At 43.9% G+C, this 26,563-nt stretch overlaps 1 protein-coding gene across 2 annotated transcripts in view; it reads left to right on the forward strand.

The window, feature by feature from the left end:
* Arid2 (AT-rich interaction domain 2) overlaps positions 1-25,809 on the forward strand; it is a 117,443-nt gene extending 91,634 nt beyond the window's left edge. For both annotated transcript variants that reach the window (XM_345867.10, XM_063264356.1), the window contains 5 exons: positions 11,703-11,841; positions 11,935-12,020; positions 13,340-13,463; positions 13,556-13,647; positions 24,165-25,809. In XM_345867.10, coding sequence (XP_345868.4) covers positions 11,703-11,841; positions 11,935-12,020; positions 13,340-13,463; positions 13,556-13,647; positions 24,165-24,306 — 583 coding nt within the window. In that variant the 3' untranslated portion in view covers positions 24,307-25,809. The remainder of the gene's footprint in view (positions 1-11,702; positions 11,842-11,934; positions 12,021-13,339; positions 13,464-13,555; positions 13,648-24,164) is intronic.
* The last annotated feature ends 754 nt before the right edge of the window (positions 25,810-26,563 follow it).

Here is a 26,563-nt window from a genome sequence, read left to right on the forward strand (position 1 = left end):
CCACCTCCTTGCCTTGGTGCAGCAAGCACTGAGTGCAGCGAGCGGCTTCCCCAGCACTAACTCGCGTGGTTCCTCTCGTGAGCATGTGTGAGGCACAGGGCTTTGCGTGTGCTGAGCTGCTGCTGTGACGCTGGCCAAACGTAGATGTCTCCTCCTTCAGCCGAGCTACGCCAGAGCCCTTGGCCTTCACTCACCGGAGAACGCCAAGCCTTGGGCTCTGATTTTAATAGGAAAGTAGTTTTCATTTCTCAGAGAAAAGAGATTCCATTTTCATATCAAAATAATTATATTAGTTCTTTTTATTTTATTAGAGATAATTGTATGTGTTAATTTCATATCCAGGGTTTGGTATGATCGGGAGCCTTCTTCATACCCTGGGGATTGTTAATAGCGTGCAAAGCCAGTGCTTATCAGACTTAATCTCAGCGCGGTACATGCGTCTTGACCAGTGGCTTTGGTTTCTGTTTTTGTTCTTGTTCTTTTCAACGAGAAAAAATGAATAAAATACAGATTCATCCTCGTTAGTAAGGGTGAGTACTGTTTGTACTCCTGTGAATCTGTAGTACTCGTGTGTGTACTTGATCATAATGTAAAATCCCAGAGAAACTTTTTAGAGTGGCTATTTATTTTATTTATTGAAAGTGACCATCTTTCTTTGTTTCTTTTGACCGAGAGAGAGATTGGACTAAGGGTCTGGTACATGCTAAACAAGGCCTCTGCCTCTGGGCTCTAAGACCAGATCCACCCCCTCCCTCTCTTCCTTTCTTCCTTCTTTCTTGCTTCTCTCTCTCTCTCTCTCTCTCTCTCTCTCTCTCTCTCTCTCTCACACACACACACACACACACACACACACACAGAGTTATTGTTATTACTTTAGTTTGCATTGTAAGTTAATTTGACATTTTGTTTTCTAGTGTCTGTATTGATTTGTTGTCAGTGTCTATTGACAGAGTATGTAGTCTATTAAAACTGTTGACTTTTTAAGAATTTAAGAGTAAGATTGGGGATTTAACAAAGTATGTTAGGCCTTGGTCTCAGTCCTTAATTTGGGGGGGGTTGGGGGATAAAAGAAGTTTAAAAATAACTCCTTAGAGTGTGTCAACCACAACGACAGAAGATTCTGGAGGATTTAATGAGCCTGTATATGAACCACTTCCCATCTAGTTAATATGATCCATGTTACGTAGTTTAAATATATGGCGTTTATTCTGATTGAGGCATATTCAAAAATTCTTCTTAACGTTTGTCATTTTTTTCAGGCGGTCTCTGCTCTTTGGCCAGTCTGTGAGTCTCCATTTTAATCCCCACCTATTCCAAGTACAAGCTTCAGTGATGAGGGTTTAGACACCCCCTAGTCTGTGGGTGTACTGAGAAGACATTGAGAAATCAGTTAAATACTATGTCCAATATTAATAGTCTCTGCCCTAGACCCTGAGACCTGCCCAACCACAGGCTCTTAGCCAACAATGACACCAGTGTAGGTCTCATCTTGGAACAGGACTTAAATTCAAGCAGAAAGGGGTCGGCTATAACTGTGACACCCATGGCACCGATGCTCATAGAGGCGTTTTTTTCTTAAATGTTAGATAGAAAGGTAGAATCTCCTAGTGAAACTGCTTATCTTGTCCTGATTGTTTCTGCTTTGCTGATTATCAACTCAGTTTCTTTAGTAATTTTGAGGCCTATTCAGGTCAGGTATTTCTCCTCCAATGAATTATGGTGGTTGTCTTTCAATGATAACTATTTGTCAGTTTGTGAACATGGAAATAGAATACCCTCTGTTATACTCCTTAATTTATTACGTGTGTGTGTGTGTGTGTGTGTGTGTGTGTGTGTGTGTGTGTGTGTGTGTGTGTGTGTGTTTATGCCAGAAAGCAAGTACGGAGACAAGAAGGCAACTTGACAAGAGCCAGTTCTCTCTGTCACATGGGTTTGGGGCATTGAACTCAGGACTCAGGCTTGGCGGCAACAGCACTTACCCACTGAACCATCTTGCTGGCCCTTCCTTATAGTGTCATATTAGTGGTTTATATCTTCTTTTTTGTTATTTTGTTTGGTTTAAGTTTCTGTATTCTGTTGATCGTTCAATAGGCATAAACTGAAAATGCGGAACAAGCCCTTGAACTTGGCGTTCTTTCCTAGGACTTCCTTTGTTCCATTTCATTTCTTTCTGCTGTGATTTTTTTTTTCCCCTTCTATTTGGTTTTTCTAGTTTCTTGGAATAGATGCTTACCGTACTGACTTTACATCAGTAAGTTCATTTGGTCTTTCTAAATTTTACTTTTGCTGTATTTCTCAAATTTTGAAATTGTATTTTCACTTAGTTCAAAATATTGAAGTGTGTCATTCAGTCTTCGAATGCTTATTTTTTACCAGCTGTTGTTACACTCGGTCACACTTCCTGACTGGGCTGCAGGAGACCCCTAGCTTGGTTTGAACTCAGCAGTTCTGAGCTACACTTGTTAGCACCACTCACTATAGTAATCTCACTGTGATAATCTCACTGTGATAATCTCACTGCGATAACACTTACCAAGTGGTGCTGGTTCTGAGTCTGTAAAAGAGAGAGTCACTGGACATTATGCTCATAGCTTACTGATCATTAGAACCAAGTCTCATGAGTTTTTCCTACGGGCAAGACTGATTGCTTATGGTGCTACTCTGGGCAGCACTAGCTTGAGAGGTACATGCTCCCCCACCCTTCACTAGGGTTTCTAAGAAAAGCCTTATCTACTGCCACAGGTGCCGGGGTACATTGGCTAGCTGGTTGGTTGGTTTGGTTCTCTTTTTTCTTTCATTAATTTTTTTCATTAATTTATTTATTCACTTTACATCTGAATATCAGCCTCTCCCTGTCAGTGCCCACCACACCCAGACGGATGGCTCCTATGCCCTTTTTCCACCCGAGTATCACCCTACCCTGACAAATCAAGTCAGGGCAGTGCTAGGCAAGTCCTCTCCCACTGAGGCCAACAAGGTGGGCCAGTTAGGGGAATGGGATCCGGAGGCAGGCAACAGAGTCAGGGACGGCTCCTGCTCCAGTCACTGAGGGACCTGCAGGAAGACCGAGCTGCACGTCTGCTGCGTGTGTACAAGGGTGAAAGATCATTCTTTCATGAAATATCATTCCATAGGTTGGGGATCTAGCCTGTAATTTACTGAAACGTATTTACTCCTTGGACGATGATGCATAGAAAACAGAGTTATCAACCATTACTTTCTCTTTGCTTGCTTGCTTTGTTTCTCTGTGTGAAGTCCTGGCTATCACTTCATTGGCTGGCTCCGCCTCCGCCTCCGCCTCCGCCTCCGCCTCTGCCTCTGCCTCCCAGCTGCCGGGATGAAAGGATTTGCTCTATGCTTGCCCATTACTAATCTCCTAACCCTAGTTTGTTTTCAAGATTTTTACCAGCATGACAGAATTATAGTTTCAGAAATACTGAATATAAAAATATGCCTTAGTTTATACCTTGTAGTATATTTCTGCATATTAAAGTATGTTAGGGAAGAAAATCAACCAGTGGTGTGGTAGACATGTGTGCCTAGTCTGAGGTCCCAGCTCTGGCACTTGGCTAACTACAGTTCTGAAAGACGATGTCTGAAAGCCCCTCTCTAGGATAAAGTGAGGTTGTGAATGTGCCTGGTGCCCATGTGTACTGAGCAGTGTTCAGATAGAAGGTTCTCTATCCTGGGAGGATTCTTCAAAGACAGTGTGATAGGCACAGAGCTGGATCTTTCTGGGAAGCCAAGTGAGTGTCCATGCTAGGATTTCACCCAGGTTCACTTAGATGCCTCCTCATTTTCCCGTTATGAAGAGGCTCAGAGCATATTGCAGAAGAGGGGGCGGGAGACCTGGAAGTCTGCTGTGAGCGTGTGTCTCTGTGTACTGTTGGGAGCTGTGTGTAAAATCCCCACTGCAACATCTGAACTGAACTGAACTGAACGTGCTAGGAAGTCCAAGTGCACAGGGAAAGCCGTGAGGCCTCCACCCTGTCCAGAGCTAAGGACGCTCAGAGGGAAGCTTTCGATTATCCTTCCCTGAGCAGCGATGGACTGTCATCTAGAAGTATAAGCTGAAATAAACCCTTTCCTCACCAAATAGCCTTCGTCATTCATGTAGTTTTATCCCAGCAATAGAAACCCACAATCGCTTCTCGGCTTTGGCTACGATGAAGAGTAGAAACCCGAGCGAGTTGGTCCAGGATAGACCGGGTTGGGGGGTGCATTGCTGTGGCAGACCTGACCCTGTTGTCTTTGGAAGAATTGTGGAAAAACTTTGGAACTTTGGACTAGAGAAGCTATGAGCTCAGTGAGCTGCCCTGTAGGAGTGTGGAGGACCAGTCTGTTGAGAGCAGTGCAGACGATGGACGCCTGGCTTGGGAAGTTTCAGGAGGCTGTAAAGGCTGCCTTTGTATGAAGATTCTGTCGTCTGCTCAGCTGAAGCTGAAGATCAGCTGTGATTAACAAGAGACCAGTACCAGTACAGTAAGACCTTTTTTTTTTTTTTTTTTTTTTTTTTTACTGGAACTAGTGGTGATTTACTGGAAATTAGTGGTGATTAAGAAGAGACCAGCATCACTGAGGTAAAATCTTCTGGAAAGTGATGTCTGAGAGCACTCAAGCAAGTCGTGTTCCAGAGGCAGCCAAGGTTGTACCTCACACTGGCGGCTGACTTGGTAATGTGGAGAGTCACCCAGGAGCTGGCTTTGAAGGGAGAAGGGGTCCTGGAGAGCAGCTGAGGTTCGGCACTATGAGAGGCCTCAGTGGCAGTTGAAAGCCCAGGGCTGAAGGGGTCATGCAGAGAATTTGAGCCTTGCTTGGCGTCTTGAAGAGAGCCTTTGAGAGGCTATTGGCAACGTATATCCCAGTTACACAGTTACAGCAGAAGACTCAACATTTTGGAGATGCCAGTACAGGGCGATGATCACCAAGAGCAGCAGCAGCCGTGGAGTGGAGCCTGCCCAGGCTTAGAGGACAAGCTGTGTGTGCAGCAGAGGACACTGAGTCACACTGCAGGGACTGGCTTTCCTTCATCTGACTGTTACCATGCCCTAGTTCTTCCCTCTTAAAATATGGACAAGAGCCTAGAGTTAAGAGATTTCAAATTTTTAAGAGACTGGATTTTTGAAAGAGAGTGGATGTGTTGGTAGGACTGAATTTTTAATGTGTTTAAATTTATAAAGATTATGGAACTTTTAAAGTTTTTATGTGAGATCTTAGGGATGCCAAAAGAGAGGTGATTTGTCAACTGGACACAAACTGAAGTCCTTAGAGAAGGTGGGACTTCTATTCAGAAAACGCCTCCATAAGATCCCGCTGTAGAGAAGCCTGCAGCGCATTGTTTTAGTCAGTGATTGAGGGGGAGGACCCAGCCCACTGCGGGCGGTGCCATCCCCTGGGCTGATGGTCCTGGGCTCTATAAGAGAACAGACTGAGCAAGGTAAGACAAGCAAGCACCCTCCATGGCCTCTGCATCAGCTCCTGCCTCCAGGATCCTGCTGTTTGAGTTCCTGCTTAGATGTGATGGACTGTCACTAGGAACTGTCAGCCGAAATGAGCGCTTTTCTCCAAGCTGCCTCCGTCATGGTTTCTATCACAGCAGTAGAAACCATAAGACAATATCCACACACGTGTAGGTACATAAAAACTATTAATGAAAGAAGAGACTTTGAATTTGAAAGAGAGCAAGGAGGAGAGAAAAGGGAAAGGCAAATGATATTATATTACAGTCCCAAGAAGAATACTGCTTTAAAAAAAGCAGGCACACAGATTTACCCATTAAACTCTGTTACGGTTTACAAATACATCAGCACCTACTCTATACTTGCAATTGTTCCAGTGGTGCTTCTCAGACAGGGACTGGAATTTGACCCACTGTTAATATTCTGTGAAGTACACATTTCTAAGGCATATCTTAATGTTTCTAAATGTTGTTTGCTTGTTTGTTTGAGACAAGGTCTTACTGCACACCCATGGCTGGCCTAGAACTTGCTCTGTGTATACTAATGCAGAGGTCTGCCTTGAACTTTGTAATTTCAAAAAAATTAATTATGCTCCAGTGTATCTACTGTATGTGAGTGTGCACGTCAGTGTATCTACTGTATGTGAGTGTGCGCGTCAGTGTATCTACTGTATGTGAGTGTGCGCATCAGTGTATCTACTGTATGTGAGTGTGCGCATCAGTGTATCTACTGTATGTGAGTGCGCGCTTCAGTGTATCTACTGTATGTGAGTGTGCGCATCAGTGTATCTACTGTATGTGAGTGTGCGCGTCAGTGTATCTACTGTATGTGAGTGTGCGCTTCAGTGTATCTACTGTATGTGAGTGTGCGCTTCAGTGTATCTACTGTATGTGAGTGTGCGCGTCAGTGTATCTACTGTATGTGAGTGTGCGCGTCAGTGTATCTACTGTATGTGAGTGTGCGCGTCAGTGTATCTACTGTATGTGAGTGTGCGCGTCAGTGTATCTACTGTATGTGAGTGTGCGCGTCAGTGTATCTACTGTATGTGAGTGCGCGCTTCAGTGTATCTACTGTATGTGAGTGTGCGCGTCAGTGTATCTACTGTATGTGAGTGTGCGCGTCAGTGTATCTACTGTATGTGAGTGTGCGCGTCAGTGTATCTACTGTATGTGAGTGTGCGCTTCAGTGTATCTACTGTATGTGAGTGTGCACGTCAGTGTATCTACTGTATGTGAGTGTGCGCGTCAGTGTATCTACTGTATGTGAGTGCGCGCGTCAGTGTATCTACTGTATGTGAGTGTGCGCTTCAGTGTATCTACTGTATGTGAGTGCGCGCTTCAGTGTATCTACTGTATGTGAGTGCGCGCGTCAGTGTATCTACTGTATGTGAGTGTGCGCATCAGTGTATCTACTGTATGTGAGTGCGCGCTTCAGTGTATCTACTGTATGTGAGTGTGCGCTTCAGTGTATCTACTGTATGTGAGTGTGCGCGTCAGTGTATCTACTGTATGTGAGTGTGCGCTTCAGTGTATCTACTGTATGTGAGTGCGCGCTTCAGTGTATCTACTGTATGTGAGTGTGCGCTTCAGTGTATCTACTGTATGAGTGTGCGCGTCAGTGTATCTACTGTATGTGAGTGCGCGCTTCAGTGTATCTACTGTATGTGAGTGTGCGCGTCAGTGTATCTACTGTATGTGTGTGTGCGCGTCAGTGTATCTACTGTATGTGAGTGCGCGCTTCAGTGTATCTACTGTATGTGAGTGCGCGCTTCAGTGTATCTACTGTATGTGAGTGTGCGCTTCAGTGTATCTACTGTATGTGAGTGTGCGCTTCAGTGTATCTACTGTATGTGAGTGTGCGCTTCAGTGTATCTACTGTATGTGAGTGTGCGCGTCAGTGTATCTACTGTATATGAGTGTGCGCGTCAGTGTATCTACTGTATGTGAGAGTGCGCTTCAGTGTATCTACTGTATGTGAGTGTGCGCGTCAGTGTATCTACTGTATGTGAGTGCGCGTCAGTGTATCTACTGTATGTGAGTGTGCGCGTCAGTGTATCTACTGTATGTGAGTATGCGCGTCAGTGTATCTACTGTATGTGAGTGTGCACTTCAGTACAAGGCCAAGCATCAACGTCTCCTAGGCCAAGAGGGTAGACAATGCAAGCTGCCTGCGTGGGTGCTGGGAATTGAAGCTCTTATCTGCAGTAGTGTGTCCTCTTAGCCAATTGGCCATCTCTCCAGCTTCTGAATTTTAATAATGAAATTAGAATTGCTGTTCTCTTTACACTCTTTCAGCTGGACACAATACAACCTGGCTAGGCCTCGGCTAAGGTGACTGAAACCATAAATAATAAGTAAAAGAAGTAGATGTCCAGGGCTGAGGTCAAAGCTTAATTGCTTTATCGCAATGATTTGGTGTAGGTTTGTCTGTATGCATTGGGTTTCACAGTGACATTTTCCTATAGAAGATATCACATGTACACTTCATGCACATGCAGCGGAAGAGTTTGCTGTTTTGTAGTAGGAGGCTACTGAACATGGAATACTTTATGAGCATTAAGAGAAAAGAGACTGCCAAGAACGGACTAAAGACAATGGAATGAATCTAAGTGATATGTGCCTTATAACTGCAGTGTTTCTCTTTAAATTGGTCTTTTGAATGTGGTGCGTTTGTTAAAACACAATGCTACGTCATGTGTTGTTGCTGTCTCTCTGTGTGGCCTTTGAATTGACTGCAGGCTTCTGAAGGAGGAGGTTGAGAAGCGGGAGGTGCTGTCCTGTGCTCAGGGTATGGCCTGCTCATGGGGACTGCACCAGGGATGGCCGGCCGGCTGGGTTTAAGCCAGGTTTAAATGTTCTCTTACTGTTGTTTTCTTCTCTTGTTGTAGAGGATGTGTTGCTTGCTTGCTTTGTTCTTCTGAGTATTTTGCTTTCTAGCTACTTAGGGCAGCTGGAATTAGGAAGCGTACGTTAATTACATCCACTAGAGCCTGGTGTTTCCACCTGTACTGTGGTCTTTGAAAACAGTGTGTACCTTCTGACAGTTGCCAGTGACTAAGAAAAATAGCAGATACAGTTAATACACTAAGAATTATCAAATGTTAAGTTTTGTATTGCTTTGCCAATAACAGTAAATTGTAATTCCTGTCTGTTGAGAGTAGCAGTGTGGAAGGATTGTGCTTCCATTTGTAGCTGGTGGGAGGGAGCTTCTGATGTGACACCGGGTCTCTGGAGGGCAACCTGTGGAAGCCTGGTTGTTCCCTTCCAACACATGGGTCCTGGCATTCAAACTTGGATCATCAGGCCTGGTGACAAGGGCCTTCTTCACCTGCAGGCCTCCACACCTGTACTGTGAGGTAGTGTACTAAGTTGGAAGGGAAGGGTTGAAGGCACAAAGAAGGTGATTACTGTTAAAGGAACAACATAGGGCTCAGCGAGTAGATCCAAGGGACAGCCTCGGCTAAGCGCTCAAGGAAAGGAGAGGTGAAGACCAGAGTCTGGCTATGAGCAAACACAGAGGAAGAGGGGTTGGGGATTTAGCTCAGCGGTAGAGTGCTTGCCTAGGTTCCCTGGGTTCGGTCCCCAGCTCCGAAAAAAAGAAGAAAAAAAAAAAGAAAAAGGAAAAAAAAACAAAATAAAAAGCAACCCAAAATTAGATGAATCATACCCAGAGTTTTCTTGTAAAGAATTAGTTAACTACATTAAAAAATTAAAATAATTAAATATGACATCGCAAGTAAATGAACTAACCTGGTGAACAGTGAGCAGGTAATAAATGTTAGTGTTAATTTCAAGAGATAATTACGTACCAGTTAAGAGCAGAGTATTGGAATGTCAGATAGTTTCAGTCTCTTAAAACCTGCTGTGCCCATTGCGGATTTAGCTCGGTGGTAGAGCCCTTGCCTAGCAAGCACAAGGCCCTGGGTTCGATCCCCAGCTCCGAAAAAAAGAACCAAAGAAAAAAAGAAAAAAAAAAAAAAAAAACCACAGAGGAAGAACTGAGACTGCCCGTTCTGTCAGTAACGGGTCTTATTTAGAGAAAGGTAAAACTGGAACATTCATCTGTGTTCAGATTCCTACTCCACAGGAGAAGCCTTGACTTTGGAACAGTTCTCATGAGCAGTGACTGTGGAGAAACTCATGGTAAAGGAGGCACTAAGATAGGGCATGTCAGCTTGGAAACCTGAGGCTATCTCAGAATTAAGGGTTAGCAAGACAGCCTGGGCAGTGATGTATGTGTTTAATCCCAGCACTTTGGAGAGTTCAAGGCTAGCCAGTGCTACACAACGAGACCCCTCTTAAACAAAAAGAGTTAACAGAGTGGGCAGCTGAGACTATAAGAGGCTCTGTTCCCACTAACATCAGCAAACATGATGGTCTCAGTGACCACAGCTCACATTGGTTTATGGCCACCTGGTGACTTTACAAATAACATTAAAACTAGATTTCCAGGAAGTGAAATTTTCAGAGAGTGATTTCTGCCCAGAGGAGTCGCCTTGTAAGCCCATCAGAAGAAACACATTCACACGTGTGCTGACAGTTTTCTGCAGAAGGCAGTGAGCTATGCTAAGGAAAACATTTTCACAGTTTGAATCAAGATTAACTATTGTGGGAGTGGCAAGCTATCTACAATATCCAGTCAGCAGCACTTCCACTATTTTCCAAAGCACAAAGAAAGAGCTCTGAGAAGAAATACACCTTGGTTTCAGTGCTACTGGGAATCAGATCACAGGAAAATGTCATTTTAACGCCAGCACTCGGGAGGCAGAGGCAGGCTGTTAGTTCGAGGACAGCCAAGTCCAGGACAGCCAGGGATATCACAGAGAAAAGCTGTCTCTAGAAAGCAAAAACAATTAGCCATCTTCTTTTCCCATCATTAGCAGATTGCCAACTTCATGGATCACCAATGGTGTGATTGAATTAAGGTCTGTACAGACAACACGTGCTGAGCCCTGGGTGCTGAGCCCTGGGTGCTGAGCCCTGGGTGCTGAGCCCTGGGTGCTGAGCCCTGGGTGCTGAGCCCTGGGTGCTGGCCCTGGGTGCTGAGCTCTGGGTGCTGAGCCCTGGGTGCTGAGGCGCTTTTTGCCTTGGGTAGATGTTGTGGAGCCTGTATTTACAGACGCCTATAACAGAGCCTGCTACAGAGGAAATCTTAAAGTAGAGGGGAAATCTGAATAGGTGAAACAATCATATATGTAGTCAGTAAGTGTCTTACTGTATACATCGGCTGCCGTCCTCTGTGTGGCCAGCTGTGGACAACACCTAAATTCTTTTCAATTAGTAACAGAATCTCAGTGAAATTTCACCAGAATAAGAAATCTTCCTCATCATAGTAACAGTGTATTAGCATTTCAGTGGTTTTGTTTTGTGTGTACTTAAAATTCAAAATGCATATCCTGATTTTCGATTTCATAGTGAGTGTCATTGGTATTATGTACACAAATATGAATAGAAATAAAATTTGTAATCTGCGACTTTTTAGGATTATCTTTGATAATTCAGAAATTACATTCTCCATGAAATCTCTTTAAATATCTGACATTTGCTGAGCCGATAGTGATTTGAGGCACTGGATGTGCGACACACAGTAAACCCCCCTCGGCTGCTGCTTTTGCAGAGAACTTGGGTCCTCTCCCAGCACCATGTGGTGGCTCACAATCATGTGTAACTTCAGTTCCAGGGCGTCCAGCACCCTCTTCTGACCTCTGGGGGCACCGGGCACATGGATGACACATATGCTTGTGTGCAGGCAGAGCATTCACACAGGAAAACTAAGCCAGTCTTCAAAAATACTTTGTAATTGGTTTAATGTAGACACAGTTACATAAGGGCCATAAAAACTACAGTCCATGCCATTTGCTGGACTGTGAAAGCATCTGCATGTGTGCACTTGTGTGCCCATCACACACACACACACTCACTCATGTGCCCACCCCACACACATATACACACACACATTCACTCATGTGCCCACCCCACACACATATACACACACACTCACTCATGTGCCCACCCCACACACATACACACACACACACACTCACTCATGTGCCCACCCCCACACATACACAGTCACTCATGTACCCACCACCCACCCACCCCCACACACACACAATCAAAAATCTTTAAAAAAAAAAAAAAAGCTGTAGCCAAGATTTCCTTTTGTGTTTTTTAAATCTATTATATCAGTGTGATTTAGAGAATTAACGTAAGTTTGAAACTATCTGCCGTTGTCTCTTTGCAGGTGGTTTCAGACGCCGTCACAAGTGTTCTACCACGCGGCCACTGAACATGGAGGGAAGGATGTGTACCCGGGGCAGTGCCTCTGGGAAGGCTGCGAGCCCTTCCAGCGGCAAAGGTTCTCGTTCATCACCCACTTACAGGTGTGGTTCACAACGCTGCTTGCCCAGCGCCCCATGTGCTCCCCGTGTGCTCACACTGGGTCTGTGACCTGTCTGTCCCTTCTTCTCCTCTAGGACAAGCACTGTTCAAAGGACGCTCTGCTTGCAGGGTTAAAACAAGATGAACCAGGACAAGCGGCAAATCAAAAATCTTCTACCAAGTAAAGAAAATTAATTTCCTTACTAACACACGTAAAGAACTAATAGCCCCTACGGTGCTCAGAGCCTGTCTCCCATTCTTGGCACTGAAAACAAGAAGTAGAAAACCAGGGACCAACAAAAAGACACGGCATATGGGAAACCAAAACTTTATTCTAACCCGGCTAATACTACCAAGCTATTCAGTGCTTAACCTACATGAATTCTCTCCAGGGATAGCGCTCACGGGCGTCTGTTTCATAGCAGCTGCACTGTGGTCTGTAAGGAAGCCCTGACTTCGGAGACAGACAGGTCGTCAGGCAGACAAGTAACATAGGAGGGAAAGCTACGTACATTGGAAGTATTCCTAACGTCTCTTTTTAAGAGTGCATTTCATCTGTTTGATAATGGCAAAGAGACTTTATACATACACTCACACACGCATACCTATACACATATACATACATCCCGGATTACATATGAAGATTATTTCTAGGTTATATTTTTTTTTAAAGATTTATTTGTTCATTTATTATATATAAGTACACTGTAGCTGTCCTCAGATACACCAGAAGAGGGCATCAGATCTCTTTACAGATGGTTGTGAGCCACCATGTGGTTGCTGGGAATTGAACTCATGACCTCTGGAAGAGCAGTCGGGTGCTCTTAACCGCTGAGCCATCTCTCCAGCCCCGGTTATATTTTTAATATCCAGAATTTGTCTAAAAAAATCAGAAATACCCCTGGTTCACAAGTTTCAGAAGAAACCCAATTTGTTAGAATGTGCCCACCGGTGTGGTATGCACCTCTGCCTTCCAGCATAGCAGACCATGCAGCCTACCGTCCTGTGCCTTCTGTGAGAACGATAGCCCTTCTCCTTATGACTCCTTTCTGTGGCAGTGATGGGTTGAAAGGAAGACTGTTGCTGTCCTTAGCCTAAGTCTGATACACAGGGCAGCTTTCTTCCTGATCTAAAGTTGCAGGCTGTTTGCTTGCTAGGAAGCAACAGCCAGCTCCTTCACATTACTGTCCAGGATCAGGACTCGACACCTTTGCCGCTGTGTTATGCTGTACAGTGATTGCCTCCTGACCGCGCATTGTAACAGACATGGACCATGCAGGGCCTCTGTGGTTTGCTCTGACACCAACAGACTGAATGCAGCACTGTGTCCCGCACGGCCAGCAGGCCATAGGGCTCAAGGCCTGCTTGAGCTCCATAGTTAAGACACTGTCTGAAAGAAAAGGGATAGGCTGGAAAACACAAGCCCTAAAACAGCTGTTTGTGTGGGCTGGGGGTAGGGCACAGTTGTCTGTTCAGCTAACACTGTCGTTTGATAAATAGGCAGCCCACTGTGGGGAGCACAGGCTCTGCTCCCAGAGCCCAGAAGGCCATTGCAAGCCACCCCAGTGCTGCACTCATGGCTCTGCGGAGAGGCTCGAGGAACCTTGTCTTCCGGGACTTTACAGTAAGTCCCTCTTAAAGCCCTTGTCCATAAAGGTGTAGCCCTGTGTGATTTAGATCTTTATTCTTTTTTTTATATTCTCCATTCTTTTTAAGGATGAAAAAGAGGGACCAATAACTAAACACATCCGACTAACAGCTGCCTTAATATTAAAAAATATTGGTAAATACTCAGAGTGTGGGCGCAGGTGAGTAACTCGTTTCTATAACCAAAGCAAACTGACTATTTCGTACATGAGTAACATTACCTGTCTCTTAGGTGCTGTTTATCCTGATTGATTTGTGAATGTGTCCAAAAACTTATGCTAAGACCAGGCCACCATGATCTTTTCAAAGCCAAAAACAACTTGTTTTATTGTCAATTTTCTTCCTGGCCTTAGCATTTACAGGGAGAAAAAAAAGTTCTTCGGAGGAAGAAACGTAAGAGGGAATCAGCCCTTTGCATCATGTGAATCAATTGGTGTTTTATATAAGCTGCCAGAGCCATGAATATTAGATGTCACTGTAATCCCGTTGATGTTTAGAGGCTTGAAAAGAGTGTAATCTGTGAATATATGGAGAGTAAGGAATGACTCGTCGTCCTTGAGAGAATCTGTCCTGCCCTAAGCAGTGGCTCTCAGCCTCCCTAAGGCATAGCCTCCCTTTAATACAGCTCCTCATGGCATGGCGACCCCTCCGTACAGTTAGGTTCATTGCTACTTCATGACTGTGGTCTTGCTACTGTTGTGAATCCTAAGGTAACGAGTTTGGAACCCCTAATCTATAGGGTCTCCCCTCAACCTATCTCCTATTCACTCCTCCCGCTCCCTTAGCTAAACAGCCTCACCTAAACGCCATCAGGTGCCTCTTCCTTAACAGGCTCACTTCGTCCACATGCCTTCCATCCACACCCACTCACATTGTTTTAGGTATTATAATACTTAAAGTCGATTTTCCAAAGCATGAAAACTGGAAGTAATTACAAAAGAAGGTATGGGTACTCTATGGGCTTTTAGGTTTTTGCGAGGGATGGTACTTGGAACGTACACCTGCGTCCTTTCTCCTTCCTGCTCCTCCTCCTGCCCCTCCTCCAACTCCTCCCGTGTCTTCCCCAGCCTTGCACCCTCATACACTCATGACCTCATCTACACACACACTCGCTCACACTCACACACACACACACACTCCCACACATACAGACACAACACACTCGCTCACACTCACAGACACACATACTCACAGACATACACACTCACAGACACACAGACAGATACACACTCACAGACATACTCACAACATGCATATGTGCACACGGACACGTGCGCACGGACACACACACACACACACACACACACACACAATGTTACTTGTATAGACATGATTTCAGGGCTGTTGACTTGGTGTATGTTAACCAGTTAAGAGGTTCCCTAGGGAAGACTGTTTTTTCCTTCTCTCAGCAAGCAGTCCAAACCTGACACTAGTCCTTTGTCTGTTGGTAGGGCTCCCTACCACATTAGCACCCCTGTTGGCATTGTGCTTGTTCAGGTCTCATTTACGTGTCAGTGTTGTTGGGCTTCATGGATATAGTTTCCCTCTCATTTCTCAGAGACACAATCTCAGCAAATTTCCTGGCTCTTAAACTACCTCTGTCCTCTTCCGTGTTTGTGAGCCTTAGATGCAGGAGTGTGTTATGTGTGTCTGTTGGGGCTGGGTAACACACGTCACGTTCTCTCTACATCTGGATTGGTTGCGGTTTTCTGTGGTGGTTGCGGTTTTCTGTGGTGGTTGCGGTTTTCTGTGGTGGTTTTATCTGCTGCAAAGTTTCTCGGGTGAGGAACTCGAGCTACACTTGCTTGCGGGTAAGCAGAAGTATTTAGCATTCTAAATTTAACAATTAGAAATCATTAAGCTTTAGTGAAGTTTCAGTAGTAGGCTCTTGTAAGATCTATGGCCTCTCTAGCCCCAGGTAGCTTGTGATGTTTCCAACGCCAGGTTTGCTGTCCTTCTCTTGAGTTGGCCTTAAGTCTAATCAGTAGCTGTTGGTCACTGCCGAGGTGTGTGTCTGCTGTGCCCATGGGAAGCCCTTGCCATGCTGGTCACTGTTGAGGCTCGTGGGCGTTACAGCCATGTAGCACTGGTGGATGCTTCCCTCTTTTGTAACCTCACACAGCACCTTCCAGTGCTATGACGGAAGTTAGTCCCCAGGGAGGAGACTTTTAGTTCAGATCCAATTCAGATCTTCAAGTCCAATCAAAACTCCTCGTGTCATTTTTCACAAATGTTTAAAAAAAAAATCCTAAAATCCATATGGAACCACAAAACACCCTGGAGAGCCCAGAAACCTGAGGTAAAAGAACAGTGCTAGTGGGGCTGTAACCCAGACTCGGGGGCACTGCACAGCCAGGGCAGTAAAGCCAGCAGTGGACAGGAATGGCACCAACTCTCACGTGCAGACTCCAGAAGCAGCATGAAGACCCGAGCGTGTGCACATGCTTGGGCACAGGGGAGCCAAAGACATTGGTGAAAAGAAAGGTATGTAACAAATGGTGACAGGAAAACTGACGTCACAGGCCAAAGAACAAAATTGGACCTGTATCCATCACTTTGTACAAAAACTAACTCCAAGTGGATCAAAGCAAGTGCTAGAATAAAAACATACGTAGTAATCTACAAGATACAAGTGTAGAAAAGGACTTTTTAAAAATAGGACCCCGTATGCTCAGGAATTAAGGCCAACAATTGACAAGTGGGACTTCAGGAAATTGAGAGGCTTCCTCACAGCTAAAGGACGAGCAGTGCAGTGAAGAGGGAGCTCACAAATGGAGTTCTCCAGCCGCACATCCAGAATTTATAAAGAACCAACAAATAAAATTGTAAAGTCACTAAAACAAATGACCCATTCAGAAAGAGAACCAAAGATGTGCATAGAGTTCTCAAAAGAAAAAAGAAATCTTGTAAAAATGTTGATTGCCCTATCAATTAGAGAAAAGCAAATCAAATAATTTTGAGGTTTCATATCACCCCAATCAGAATGGCAAACATCAGAACACACACAACAAATGCTAGAGAGGACATTGGGGAGGGGGGCCTTCATTCACTGTTGGTGGGATTGCAAACTGCTAAGGCCCTCTGGAAATAAGTGTGGAGAATGCAGAAAGCTGAAAATAAATGACTGGTCCTATTGTCCAGCTCTGCCACCCCACGGGCGTGTGCCCAAGGATTGCACAGACACCCACTCTGCTTGTCACTGCTGCTCTGCTCACAATAGCTAGGGAAGGGACACACTCCTTCACTTGGACACCATTCACATGTAAAGAGAGCCGGAACTAGCAGGTCAATGGCTAGAACTAGAGAGTATATAGAATGCGGTAACAGACGCAGGAAGACAGATATCTTAGGAATAATGTTTTGTTAATGTACTACATGAAAGACACCAAGTTGTTGGTTTGTGTTGGGGATGTGTGGTTTGGTTTGCTTTGCGTGCTGGAGACTGAGCCCACTCTAACCGTCCTGGGCTAGAGCAGGCCCCCAGCAAACCAGTGTCTTGTGCACCTCACATGGTCCTCCCACTTCCTCAGCCTTGGATGTGCATTGTTGTCTGCTCGGCGACCACAGGAGAGCCCGTGCAGGCTCCTACTCACGTCACGCTGTCTTCACCTTCAGACTTTTGTTCCAGGGCTCTGCTGTCCTTCTGTCTGTGTATCCCTCTGGGTTTCTTTGTCTCTGCTTCCGCCTAGATGAACACTGCTTTCTGTAGCCTTTCTTCTTTCTTCACATGTTCTGTGTGTAGGAACTTTGCCACAGGAATGTCTGTGCATCATGTGTGTGCAGTGCCACAGAAGCCAGAGAGGGCGCTGGATCTTCTGGAACTTGAGTTAGAATAGATGTGAGCTGCCTGGTGAGTGCCGGGAATAAACCCAGGTTCTCTAGAAGAGCAGCCATGTCCCCACTGAGCTCCCCAGCCCTGCGTCCTTATGAGGTGTTTTATTCCTGCTGCGTTTGTTGTTGTTCTGCTTCTCTAGGCTGTCAGTTCTGTAAATAATTTTAATGTCTTTTTCTCTACTAAGTCATGTTCAGACTGTACTACTTTCCAAACTCAGGCTAGAAATTGTACACGCAGGGTGTTACCACACTCATTCCTGTGTCTTCCTCGTACCCTCATCTGCTCAGAGAACACTGCCCCATGACTGCGTGCGGAGCTCTTTGAAGGCAGAGACTGTGTATTTACTTAAATTGTTGCTCTTTGACACTAGACATTCATGTGAGAGTGACACTCACCCAGTGAGTGCCTGAGAGACAGGAGGAAAGGAGACTGGCACATTCCCGTTCTCCTACAGATCTAGCTGGAATTTGTACAGTGAACTAGAAGTCCCAAATAACTTTTCCCTAGAGCTGTTCCTCTCATCCTGACTGCATGTTTGGGGCTCAGATGACAAAGCCTGTTTCCCTGGCCATGAATCACTGAGCCAGAAGTTGTCTGCTGTGTTTGCTCTCTGGTTAACTTCATATTGTGCAAACTCTTGGCTTCCAGATGCCCTGTAGCATATCATTGCTTAAGGTGCTAGAATAGTCGGTCCCTAAAGTGTCAGCCACCGTCAGGCAAGACTATGGAGGGCACATCACAGGGATTGTTAAGTTTGACATCAGCCTGGGATGTCTGGTGACACAGGTGTGTCCCTCTGGTGAACATTTTCTGTACTGTGTGAGAGCACTGAGGTCTGGGAGAGCCTCCATGTGAAGGAGAGAGCAGGGAATCTGTTTGCCAGAGGAATAATACTAACACATCGCTCTGTTTTTATATCATTGGGTTAAGAGGTAGATATTAGCTTACCTCTACTCCTACACATAGATCCTTGCACAATGGAAGATACTAGGGTTTTCTGAGGGGCTTTTGTTTTAATGTCAAGATTGTTTAGTATAAGTAATGCCTTTTATCCCTTCTGATTAAGTTTCAGCTCTGGCGAAGTCTCAAGACTTAAGACTTGTCTCCTTTTGCTAACTATGTACTTGGATCTTACTTGAAATTGTTGTTACATTTTCTATGTATGGGTGTTTTGCCCTCAGCTATGTTCGCCAGTTGTATGCCTGAAGCCTGTAGAGGACAGAAAAGAACACCAGTGTCCTAGCGCCCAGCGGTGTGAGCCACACCCAGCCACGGTCAGCGTGGGCTGGGAGCCCGATAGATAGAGCGAAGAGACCCCAGAGTACGCCCCACACAGCTGAGGGAGTCTCAGGCCGTCTCTCCAGCAAATGATGCTGGGAAAACGAGATTTGTATCTGTGAGAGAGACTGAACGGCTGCCATTGCCATATAAATCTTAGCTCAAAATAGATCAATGAATTTTAGCATAAATGAGCTAAAACTACTAACCAGTTAGAAGGCGTGAGGCAAAGGCTCCCTGTCATTGGACTTAACAGTGAGTACTGGGTCTACTATGTCAGAAGCAGAGCCAACAGATTCCAGACGAACAGGACTGCATCAGAAGAAAAACATGCTTATGAAAAGACATTGCCAACAGTAAATGACAACCCACAGTGAAAGGAAGTAATTGAAAAATCATGTATTTGGTAAGGGGTTACTATTGAGACTGTGTACAAAAGTCCTAACTGCTGAGGAAAGCTGCATCAGCTGGCTCCTTACACCGGGTGTTACTGAGCCTTAAAAAGGGAAAGCGCTCATGTGTGCCACACCTGAGCCTTGAGGACATCCTCTGGAGGAAACCAGGCACAGAGGATGGCGTGTCAGTTCTGTATAATTACTACCAGAACACGTACTGACAGACCAAGTAAAGCGGCGAGTCTCAGCCTATGGGTTGAGACACTTTCGGCAAACCTCTGTCTCTAAAAATGACATTACAATTCGTAATGGTAGCAAAGTTACAGGTATGAGTTATCAACAGAAGTGTTCTGGTTGGGGGTCAGCACACCACGAGGAACTAACTGTATTAAGGGGTCACAGCATTAGGAAGGTTGAGAAGCACTGCATTAAGGGGAGAGAAGGAGTAAGAAACGGTTTTGTGGCTGTAGAGGGTCTATCTGAGATGCAGAGAAAAAGGCTGGGGTTGGGGACAGTGGTTGCACTGCCCACAGTAGAGAGTCAGTGCACGTAGTTAGAGAGTTGGGAAACTTCATGTTATGTTTTCAGAATAGTGAAAAAAAAGGTGTTTAAAAAAGCAAGAAAAGAGTCTTGGGAAGAATGCTTCTCCCCAGCAGCTTTGTGAGTATGTCTGTGTGGGGCTCAAATGGCTCAGTGGGAAAGATGCTGTCTGCTCTTGCAGAGGGCTGAGGTTCAATTCCCAGACCCACATGGTGATTCTAACCCTGTGTAACTCTAGTTCCAGGAGATCTGATGCCTTCTTGTGCCACATGAGACACCAGGTCACCAGGCTTTTACATGATGCACAGACAAAACATGCTGTCAGAAGTCATACACATAAAAATGTTTAAAGATATATGTTTGTGTTCTTATACCGTAACCTGTGTTCTTTTGTCTAGATAAAAATTCCAATTTGGAAAGTGGTTTTGCTGCAATATCTTCTCCAGCTGCCCTTCTAGGGCCTGCTGACATTTTGGATCACATTGTTTTACATGTGATCTTATTTTTCCACTCAAAAAGTTCTAATGTATTTCTGGCTTTCTAAACTTTAATAACTATGATACTTTATAGGTTGTTTTAACCACTGCTCAAAGATTGAACCTATAAATGGGGTATTCTGTGGTGTACCCCATACATTACATAATATGTAAAGCCTGTCTTCTTCATTCTTTTATTATCTTATGGTAAAAGAATTAAGATTCCTTTCTTCTACCTCTTTGAAATGTACACCTTACTTTGCATGCAGTAGTAGCACAGCAGAACCTCTGGTCCCAACCCTGAAAACCTTCTCAATGTTTCCTCCCCCTATGCTCCTTTGACACCTCTAAGTACCACCTGAACTTGATTAGGTCAGCCTTTGGCTTTTCCCTACATGAGATCATTTATTTAGTGCTTGTCTTTCCATGCCTGGCTCATTTCATGTAATGAATGGCAGTGAACTCTAGACACACTTGGCAGGATCTGTTTGTTTTAGTGGCTGATTAGCATTTTGTTTATGTGTATACCATGCTGTCTTACTCCCTCATTAGTTGATGGACACTTAAGATGTTTCCAGTTTCAGCCGTTATGAATGGTTCTGGAGTAAACAGGGCAGAGAGGTTTTGTCTGGTTAGCCTTTCATTAGTGCAGATGTACAGAACAAGTTGCCAGCAGTGCCAGAGACCATGGAGAAGGAGGAGCAGGAGGAACAGAAGCTGGCTGCCCTCCTAGTATGGTAAATGGGCTGGAGGGCAGCCAGCTCAGCCGTCTAAGTGCACTTCCAAAGGACTTGGGTTCGATTCCCAGCACCCACATGGCAGCTCACAAGTATCTGTAACTCCAGTTCCAGGGCATCTGTTACCTTCACACAGACATACATGCTGGTAAAACATTGATGCACATTAATAAAAATAAATAATTCAGAAAAACAGTAAGAAAAACCGCAGTGAGCATCTTCTCCGTGGGAGCATGTGACAAGAGGCTGGCTCATCTTCTGACCTCACTTCCTCCAGCTTAGGGCACACCACCCAACCCTTGCAAGTGTCCACGTGCAAGCACACATGCACGTGCAAGCACACACACTCTAATGGATAACCCACTGATGAAGTAAACTGCTATCCCAAAGCCTCCACAAAACTGCCTTTAAAGCCTTTTGAGATCGAGACCCAGGAGTTGCCTTTTCTGTGTACTGAGGAGTATATAGGGGGTTTGCTTTTAATTTTCTGAGGTATCTGTACTGTTTCTCTGGCATGTGATTTATATCCCCACTAGCAGTTTCCATGGTTTTGTCTTTTGATAATAAGTCATTGTGGTTAGAGTGAGGGGTGTTATGGTTTCCTTTGGTTTCACTGGTGACCAGTGATGCTGTACCGTACACCTCTCAGCCATGTCTTCTATAAGGAAAGGTTTGTTTAGGTCCGTAATCCATTCTTAAATTGGTTATTTGAATTTTACTTATTGAGATTTTGGTGGCCAGGATGCCCTAAATATTAACCCTCTGTCAGCTACACGGCCTACACAAGCATCTCTCATCCTAACCTGGATGGTTGTTTCCATTGCTGCTCAGAAAGTTGTCAGTCAGTTATCAGTTAGCGAGCTGCTAGTTTCCTGTGCTGTTTGGAATTTGCCCTAAAAAGCATGGCCCACACCCGTGCCCAGGGAATTGTACTGTGTTTTCACAGCTGAGTGCATTGTTTTGAATTTGATTGTTGACTGTCTACTTGTGGGCCATCTCCTATTTCTGTTTTTACATCTTCAGGTGGCTGGAGATACACAAGTTCTTTTAGCTCTTCTGTTTCTGTGTATAATATTCTGTTATAGGGGCCAGACATGGATTGGAGGTCAGTGTGGGTCTCATTCAAAGCCCTGTCTCAAAGTGCAGTAAAGAAAGAATGCCAGGGTGCAGAGTTCTGGCTCATTGCTTCTAATGGCTGCTGTCTGAGGTGCTCTCCAGTGAGCTGGCTTGTTTATAAGCAGTCAGTTCTATACAGAGGGTTTGTTTTTGTTTCTCCTTGGAAGAACCTCCGATTTTCTCACCTTTTGTAGGTAGGCAGTTTTAAGGACAGTTAACATGAGGGCTTGCATTGTGGAAATGAGACGGAAGGAAGGTCCTTGTGTCTCTTAAGCCTGTTTTCTTCCCACTGATTAATTCTACCTATATTAATTCCCCTCGCCTATACTGCCCATTTCTAAAACCTATTATGGGGGTTGTGGATTTAGCTCAGTGGTAGAGCGCTTGCCTAGCAAGCACAAGACCCTGGGTTCGGTCCCCAGCTCCGGAAAAAAAAGAAAAAAAAAGGAAAAAAAAACCTATTATGTTTTGTTTCTCAAGAAAATAAATTTCTTTTCAAATTTTGGTGCTTTTGATAGGATATAAGCTTTTCAAATTGTTTGGTTTTCCCCAAGGGTAATTTGTATCTTAAAATGTTTCTAGTAAAACAACTCAGACCAGCATGTGAAATTGAAAATTCCAGAAAATAAACAAAAGTTATGTTTATTATACAAATCTCTAGCCTTAAAGTATAAATATAAAAGAAAGAAAAGACTCTGGATATAGCTGTGTCCAGAGGTAAAACATGTTCGGGTCCCTAAGTATAACCTCTTGCATCCCCACCCCCAAGTGTTTGGCTTTGAGACAGGTCTCTGTATATAACCCTGGCTAGCTTAGAACTCTACATAGATCAGGCTGGCCTTGAACTTAAGAGATCCATCTGCCTCTGCCTCCCAAGTGCTGGGATTAAAGGCACGTGCTTCTCAACTGAGCTAAGTTTGGTCTTGTTTTTATAGAAAATCATGTATTCTCCGTTGATTTCAAAGTTTGTTAGATAAAATTTTGAGAAGTCATGTTTAAAGGGTCTACAAAGCAAAATTTTCAGTGAGTTTTGGGAATGTAGTACCCCCCATACAAGAACAATAAAGTCCCACCAGTACCACAGAACCCTGCTCTGCCCTCATCTGGCAGCCTCCTCCTCTCCCCCAGCCTTCCACTGTCCTACTCCGGTTATTCTAAGTGACTTTAACTTGATAGAAGTCATATCAGACAGTGGGGTTTTCACCACAGGAATTGTGAGATTGATTTCTCAGGTTACATGTAGCAATGCTGTGCTCATATTTCTGGAGTACAGAATTATGGTTACTGGCTTGTTCCTTTGGTATCCACATTTTGTTCCTAGTCACGGAAGGTGAACCTAGGGCCTTGTCCATTCTGTGCAAGTGCTCCACCACCAAGCTATCCCCAGCCTTCCTCATTGAGTGTTAAGTTAGAACTTGTTTTCCCCCTTGATTAACTTCTCTACAGGGTTTTTATCACAATTTTAGTGATGTTTTCACCTCTTTTTTTCCTGTTTTTGTTTTTTCTAAGGTATTTTTTATCATCTTAGTTTCACCTACATTTACATATATGGGCCACATATGTGCACTGCCTAACAGGTCAGACTGGTTAATCAGAACCAAACAGGGGTCCTTGGCACGATCAGGCTCTTAACCGCCAAATGATGTCAGCAGCCCATTCTCTGGTTTCTTTTCCCAGGACTTTATTGAAAGTAGTTAAGTTCTTGGGTATTCTCACTGCTATGTGACTTATCTTCCAGATGTTAAACATGAAAGTTATCACACTAAGCCCAACTTGAACGAACTGTAAAGTGAACGAACATTCTGTATCATTGCATAGCTTCCGTTTGACAGCTGAGTAGGCTTTACCTCAGTTACCTTAGCCTCCTGTCCCTCGGTACTCTCCCCATCCTTGTCCTCCTTAGCCCACGGCCATCTTTACTGATGACACTCACTCCCACCGTCTCTATGGTCACAGCCATCAAGACTGTCGCCTTTGTCACATTTGAGTTCATGAACGTGTTTGTTACTTGCCAACAACTTTCTGATTTGTGAAATTCATAAAATGCTGAATGAAGATACAGAAATACTCTGTGTAACATTCCGTGGATGCCAACCCTGAGCAGCTGAGGTGTCTTCTGAGTGTGGGGTCCGGCAGACACCTTAATTTCCTCACAGTGAATCCTATTAGTTGATGGTTAGCTTGAGCCGCCTCTTTCTACAGAGCTGTTGATATTTTTATTTTAGCTGTATAATCTGTGATAAGGAATCTTATGTAACTATGATCCTGGAGACTGACAATTTGTTTCCTTTTGTTTTTTAGATTGTTAAAAAGACATGAAAACAACTTATCAGTGCTAGCCATTAGTAACATGGAGGCTTCCTCTACCCTTGCCAAATGCCTTTATGAACTTAATTTTACAGTTCAGAGTAAAGAACAAGAACAAGACTCAGAAATGCTGTAGTGAATCCTACCCCACTGACACAGTGGGGGCTCAAAGTCAAACACATTTCACTGTTACTGAAGAAAGCACCAAGTCTTAATGGAGCAGAGACCATAGAATGAATTATTTTGTGTCCTCCCATGATGCTGAGAGGAAGCTTCGTATTCTGATCTCTGAACGAATCCCTTTCTTTTCTGTTAAAAAAAAATCTAAAAAGGAAAAAAAAAAAAAACAAACAAACTGCTGTGGGATTGACAACCAGCCTATCTGCAGGATGTCTCGGGTCTGGCCAATCCTGATGGAAACTGGTGTGATCAGAATTCTGTACCATCCACATTGGAATATACATGGAATAGTGTAAAACCTACGTGAGCAGATGAAATAGAAGCATTAAATATTTTTATCTATATCCAAAAAGGAGCACATTTTTATATTTACAGAACCATTTAAGCTGGTTTGAATAACGACGACAAAGTTTGAGCACACCTATCCCCCAGCTTCGGAGGGGCCACCAGTATCTAGCTGTGGATTGTGTGTTTTGTTTAGAATCAGTAGCTTGGTTTTCTTACTTGAGCCAATATATTTTCACTTATTTATTATCATAAAAATTTACCAGTCTGAATAGATCTTGTAAATATTTGTGAATAGAATGAACACCGTTCATACCACTGCAGCCACTGGAAATCATTCTGTGGTGTCCTGGAAGCATTATCGGTAGGCTCTAAAGTTTTCTAGACTTTGCTGTCACCTGTAATTGTGATGTATTCTAGGCAGTGGTGGACACTCTTACATTTGTGTAAATACTTCTGCAGAGGTACTGATGCTGTAAAGTCAACAGTTTTGTGGAACTGTGATTTTTTTTTCCCCCTCCTTTTTTTGGTTTCCTTGGATCCCACTCCCTTGGGTGGGGTTTTTTTGGGTTTTTTTGTTTGTTTTGTTTTGTATTATACACCTTGTAGAACTCATTTTGCTGGCTGAAAGAGTATGGAATAATATATCTCATGTCATTTTTGTAGAAGAAAAACTATTTGAATTTTTTTTTGTTTGGTTTTCCCTCCCATGTATCCACTGTAAGCATTTGTCATGTGCAAGCTCAGAGCTTGTGCAGAATTTTTTGTATTTGTAAATTGGTTTAAATACATGGAATTTTATACAGGTTTTCTCCTGTGTTATATATGCATTATGTGCAGGTATGATATTTTCTTCACTACTTTTTCTATCTTAATATAGTGTGGAATTTTATTGTATTATTCTTCCATTCTTAATACTGTACCACATTCCTGCTCAAAAACTGCTCACTTCCTTAAATTGTCTTTTTTCCCCCTAAGCGTGAAATGTATCCACTTATAACTGCCTATTGCCTGTTCTATTAGCATCCAAAAATGTGGAAGGCCTCCCAACAACCATTTCTGCTGTGTCCTTAGGATGTGCAGTAAAAAATATAGACCTGACAGTTTATGTTATAGAATGGCTTTATTTACTTTGGTGACTGTTTATAGTTTTTAAATAAAAGACTGAACATTTTCTTGAGTCCTTTATTTCTGAGTATGCTTAAGACATTGTAAAATTTAAAGTCTAGCTGAAGGCAAAGTCAAACGGTCACCTCCTTTATACTTTGTGATAATATTGTAGAGAGCAGAAAGGTGCATCAGATGACATACACCATGGTCATGGCAGGAAAACCAAACTTTTTGTTTACGATATTTAGGAGCAGTAAGCCCAGTGAGAGACAGTTCAGAGCTCAGCTGCCTTACCCTTGTGTCAGCATCTGACTGAAGCTTTTCTTTACCATTTGACTGTAGGTTGAATTCAGAGGCAGATTTTTTAATGAGCTTCAGTCTGGACATACATTTTCAGCATCTTGATTCACTAATTATTACCTGAAGTAATTTCTCCCCAAGGGGCCTCTGCCTGTGTACTCGGCTCTATCTGTAAAACGATGTGTGGAAACACCCAAAACTCGGTATTCTCAGGTTGTTGGCATTGACTTCTTCACCTTAGACTGGGGCTGCCCAGCAGACAGCCTGGGTCCAGATACCTTATTATATCCCGCAAATATTTCCAGACTAAAGGTTCCTAAGGGCAGATGGTGGCAGACATTTATATTCACTGTGTTTATCTAAAAAATTTGAGGCTTTCTGAAATAATTTTTGTAACATCACTGTTTGCTTCTCTTCAAGGTACCTTTTACCTTTCAAAGCAGGAAATTACCACGGTGGTTAACTTTTAGTAGCAGAAACAACAGGCTTAAAGTGATTTCCACAGTCACCATCTTGTC

This window comes from Rattus norvegicus, chromosome 7, assembly GCF_036323735.1.
Source record: "Rattus norvegicus strain BN/NHsdMcwi chromosome 7, GRCr8, whole genome shotgun sequence".
Classification (NCBI taxonomy): Eukaryota; Metazoa; Chordata; class Mammalia; order Rodentia; family Muridae; genus Rattus; species Rattus norvegicus.